The following is a 5,000-nucleotide window of genomic DNA, read 5'->3' as shown; positions in this document are numbered from 1 at the left end:
TGTCTAGCACAAGAAAGAAATTAATGCAGGTTTGGGACAACATGAGAGTGAGTAAATAAGAATTTTAATTTTGGGTGAACTGTCCCTTTAATGACAAGCAGCAGCATTAGTGCTATTAGGCTGCTGTCACTTTAAGAGCTGCACGGATCCAATTTACTGTTACACTAGCATTTTCATTCTCAACTCTTTACGTTCATTTATTACATAACCGACGAGGGTTTATGTGAATAATCACTAAGCGCCGCATTTTGACACATTTTAGCGTGTATTTGACCGCTTAGGCGCTAAAAAGATGACTTTACGTGTCGGTGTTGTGTTCCGTCTCTGAGCGAACGCACAGAAATCCTCCCGAGCAGCAGCGCAAGTTCTCTTTCACGCTTTTAAAAACATGAATAAATCAAATCAACTTTAATAAATCAAGCACGTCCCATTTTGCAATAGTCTCACTGATTTCCACGAGAAACCGCTGGAAAGGGGCGCAATAATCGTTTGTATTTTCATAACCGTTGGAGGCCGAAATTGAAACCGAAAGGGAATGTGGATTAATTGGTCTCCCTGTTGTTGTGTGTTCTGGCAGCGACGGAGGAGCTGAACCGGCTGGTGTCGGAGGCCTTCCTGAGCGTCTTCGTCCGGAGCGTGGGTCACTTCTCGCAGCACGTCAGGAGGAGCGCGAGCTCGCGCCGGTTCCACAAGAAGAGCTTCCTGAAGGCCGTGGAGCACAGGTCACACCTGAACTTCGTCAAGCTCTTCATCCAGACACAGATGTTCGATCTGTTCATTCAGGAAGAGGAAGCGCAGCCCAACCCTAACGGTACAAACACACACTCCAGTTTAAGAAGCTCTAACTAACGCTTCCAGTCAGAACTGTCTGGAGAATCTCTTGAGCGTAAGAGGTTCCTCAAAGGTTCTTCAAACACATCTATGCAGCTTTTTTCTTTTTGGAACCTAAATAAGACTCTTTTGACTGAAATCATGTGTTTTTAGGCTACATCATCTCAGCTATCAGGGAACGTTCTCTGAACTTTGGCTAACGTTCTGGCGACGTTATGAACATATGTGACCCTGGACCACAAAACCAGTCATAAGGGTCAATTTTTTGCTGAATAAATAAGCTTTCCATTGATGTATGGTTTGTTAGGATAGGATAATATTAGAAAATCTGGAATCTGAGGGTGCAAGGTTTGTTAGGATAGGACAATATTTGGCTGAGATACAACTATTTGAAAATCTGGAATCTGAGGGTGCAAAAAACTAAATATTGAGAAAATCGCCTTTAAAGTTGTTCAAATTAAGTCTTTAGCAATGCATATTACTAATCAAAAGTTACATTTTGATACACTTACGATTCAAAACATCTTCATGGAACACGATCTTCACCTAATAGCCTTGGCATAAAAGAAAAATGTAACATTGTGACCCATACAATGTATTGTTGGCTATTGCTACAAATATACCCCAGCGACTTAACACTGCTTTTGAGCTGCAGGGTCACAAATGTTCTTCCAGTAATGTAAATTAAAATGTTTAATAATGCTCTTTAAAAATGTAAAATGTGTCTTTAACAATGTTCTCAAAACGTTAGCGAAAAATTTTATCTGACTTGTTTCAGAACGTTCAGAGAACATTCGAAAGTAAAATAACATATAACGTAAGAGGTTTGCAAAATGATAAAATGGAATGTTCGCTTAACGTTCGTGTAACCAACCGTTTTTAAAGCGTTTAAAAAACTGGACATTTTTCAACATTCCGAAATAGTTTTTTCTTACTGGAAAAGTTAGCAAAACATTTATGTTAGCTAACATGTTCTTTAAATGTCACTTTATTTAAATACTCGAGACTAATAGCGTTTTAACGGAAGAATGTGTTTTAGAACAGCCTTTTTAACGCTACATTTTCAGTAATTATAAAGTTGTTCAATTTATGAAGCTTGTTTAAAAATAAAGGTAATTGCTACTTTTTTTTAATCTTCTCTCGCAATTCTGTTTATATATATATATATATTGCAATTCTGACTTTTTTTTTGGTAATTCTTCAAATTTTGAAGATATCAAGTCAGAATTGCAAGATACTGTATATATTCGCAATTGTGAAAAAAAAGTCAGAATTGTGAGATTAAAAACCGTAATTACCTTTTTCATTTATTTATTCAGCTGTGGTAACAAAACAAAAAAAGTCAGAATTGCATTATATTTTGCAATCTTAGGACAAAAATGCCATTTTTCTTTTTACGATGCATTTTTATGTGTTAAAAATAATGCTGTCAAGTAATTAATCGCATACAAAATAAGTGTTTGTTTACATAATATATGAGTGCGTACTGTGTATATTTATTATGTATTTATAAATACAAACACATGCATTTATATATTTAAGAAAAATGTTGTTTATATATTAAATATATTTATATATGTAAAATATAAGAATATAAATGTATATACATACAAAATATATACATGCATGTGTGTGTATTTATATATACATAAATATACACAGTACGCACACATATATAATGTAAACAAACACTTTTATTTCGGATGCGATTAATCGTTTGACAGCACTAGTTAAAAATCAAGACTTAATATTGGTTGTTAGCAGCAGGTAAAACAAAAGTTTTCAATAAATTATATACAGAGAGTTAGCAAAGAATGTTCCCCATGAAACACTTTCATTATCATCACTGTAGCTGTTTATACATCTCTTGCATACATCGTATCTGTTGTTTATGATGAGAGAATTCAATCAGCAAGCGCATGCTCTGAAACCCCAGTGATTTCTGCTGTATTATTTGTATTTCTGATCATATTCTGGTTCTCCTGTAGCGTTCTTTCACAGGAAGGTGTTGGAGTATCACGAGAGGAAGAAGAAGGAGAAGACGAAGGCTGGATGGGTGCGAGGTGTGGTGGTTTAGGATGTCTTCACGTTCGTTCAGTGTTACGCTCCTCTCAGCCTTTCCTTAATAACATACTTCAAACATTCCGTCAGTATTTAATGCTGTTTATTTGTACACGGTTTTAACATAATAAAATATCAAGTGAATTGATACATGTTAGTTTGAGAGTGCCGTAAGTGATTTGAAACAGGAACACGTCCAGTTCATATCTGACCTTACTAAAGCTAAAATTAGAATTATACAGCGTTAGTGTGATTTTCATTATTGTGGCCGTTTAATGTTTGTGTATTCCTCATTATTTTCAGTGGCGATTCTCATTTAGTGTCATTTTTGTAGTATTGCAATCATTACAATAAACATTTTATTTAAATAATTTAAAAATACTTTTATGGATTTTAATTAATATTCTTTTTTAAATGGGGATTTTATTGTATTTTTTCCTGATGAAATATGAGCCAGAAATGTTATTTTTGCATAAAACTCACCCACCAATAACCAACTTTAATAACGTAATCAGAGAAGTTAGGCCTTTTTACAGTTGTATAAAACAATGCATATTTCTAGAACAAACGATGTCCAACATGTTTACAACATAAAACAAACCAAGAAGTGTAACATTATCTGGGGCCTGTTCCATAAAACAAGTTTACACAAATAAGCCAGGCTTATTTCAGTTAGCCCGACTTATTTAGAACCAAATGAGCTGACAATAAGTCAGACTAACTCAAATAAACCTGGGGCCTGTTCCATAAAACAAGTTTACACAAATAAGCCAGGCTTATTTCAGTTAGCCCGACTTATTTAGAACCAAATGAGCTGACAATAAGTCAGACTAACTCAAATAAACCTGGGGCCTGTTCCATAAAACAAGTTTACCAAACAAGCCAGGCTTATTTCAGTTAGCCCGACTTATTTAGAACCAAATCAACTGACAATAAGTCAGACTAACTCAAATAAGCCTGGCTTATTTAGTAAACTTGTTTCATGAAACAGGCCCCTTCTGTATTAGATTAATAAACGCAATAGTTAGAGCATAATTTCAGACGGTTGTGTGAATGTTGTACAAACGTTGTCTAAATGTTAGTATGAAGTTTCCAGAGCTTGGAGTGTTTCTGCTGGAGCCTGGCAGTCTCTGCGCCTCGTCTGGAGCGTCTTCTCCTCGTCAGATGCTGCCGGCGAGCAGCGGAGACGTCTCCGAGGGCCGGGAGTGGTGCGAATCGTACAGGTGTTCGCTCTGGAGCTGCACCTCCGCTCGCAGGTTGATCTTCTGCAGACAGAAACACACACGAGTGTGAGACACGCAGAGCTGGGTCACTGATTGCATGTGATCTGGATTACGCGATCGGATTCCAAAAATTAAGTACTTGTAATTAGATTAAATTACATTTTAACTCTTTCTCCGCCAGCATTTTTGAAAAAAGTTGCCAGCCACCGCTTTTGCTGATTTTTACTAATATTTCATGGCCCCCAGAATATTTTGTTGCATGAATATCTGAACATGCAATACATCAAAATAATGATCAGACCCTCTACTTTCAAACAAAAAGAATCAGTTTTATTATTGCTATTTTATCAACGCTCGAGTGTAGGTAGGTTTCATAAAAAAGCAACATTTTGAGCAAAATCGCATTTTTATCAAATACCACACCTGGATCATATTCAGTAATATTATCAAAGCAAAGATGCAGTAGATGGCTTCCATCAGCGCTCCCAAAGCTTTACCACTTTCTGGATCCACATTTCACTCTGTAACATCAGGCAGTTTTCATTTATATGCTGTTAGTGTTGATGATTGCATTATTTTTCATATGCACATGCATACATAAGAGATCGCTTGTTTCTGCGTCTTTCTGGGGGCTGTTCCATAAAACAAGTTTACACAAACAAGCCAGGCTTATTTCAGTTAGTCTGACTTATTGTCAGCTGATTTGGTTCTAAATAATTCGGGCTAACTGAAATAAGCCTGGCTTGTTTGGTAAACTTGTTTTATGGAACAGGCCCCAGGTCTGTGTTTTTATCGGCACTTTCTAGACTCATTCAGATGTGTTATAGCGCCCCCTAGTGTATAACAGTGAAAACACGGAAACGTTCGTGTTTGGCTGGGAAAGAG

The 5,000-nt window shown here is 36.4% G+C and overlaps 2 protein-coding genes across 3 annotated transcripts in view; one reads left to right on the top strand and one right to left on the bottom strand.

Moving 5' to 3' along the window:
* LOC107667626 (DENN domain-containing protein 2D-like) overlaps positions 1–3,272 on the top strand; it is a 16,424-nt gene extending 13,152 nt beyond the window's left edge. The window contains exons 11-12 of the mRNA XM_016459344.1: positions 578–811; positions 2,820–3,272. Of these exons, the coding sequence (XP_016314830.1) occupies positions 578–811; positions 2,820–2,908 (323 nt within the window). The 3' untranslated portion in view covers positions 2,909–3,272. The remainder of the gene's footprint in view (positions 1–577; positions 812–2,819) is intronic.
* An 85-nt stretch (positions 3,273–3,357) lies between these two features.
* dram2b (DNA-damage regulated autophagy modulator 2b) overlaps positions 3,358–5,000 on the bottom strand; it is a 7,144-nt gene continuing 5,501 nt past the window's right edge. For both annotated transcript variants that reach the window (XM_016459363.1, XM_016459364.1), the window contains exon 8: positions 3,358–4,157. In XM_016459363.1, coding sequence (XP_016314849.1) covers positions 4,053–4,157 — 105 coding nt within the window. In that variant the 3' untranslated portion in view covers positions 3,358–4,052. The remainder of the gene's footprint in view (positions 4,158–5,000) is intronic.

The sequence above is a fragment of the Sinocyclocheilus anshuiensis genome, unplaced genomic scaffold (genome assembly GCF_001515605.1).
Source record: "Sinocyclocheilus anshuiensis isolate Anshui unplaced genomic scaffold, SAMN03320099.WGS_v1.1 scaffold1799, whole genome shotgun sequence".
Taxonomy (NCBI): Eukaryota; Metazoa; Chordata; class Actinopteri; order Cypriniformes; family Cyprinidae; genus Sinocyclocheilus; species Sinocyclocheilus anshuiensis.
The sequence above is the reverse complement of the archived record's forward strand: the minus strand, read 5'-3'. Positions and strand labels throughout refer to the sequence as shown.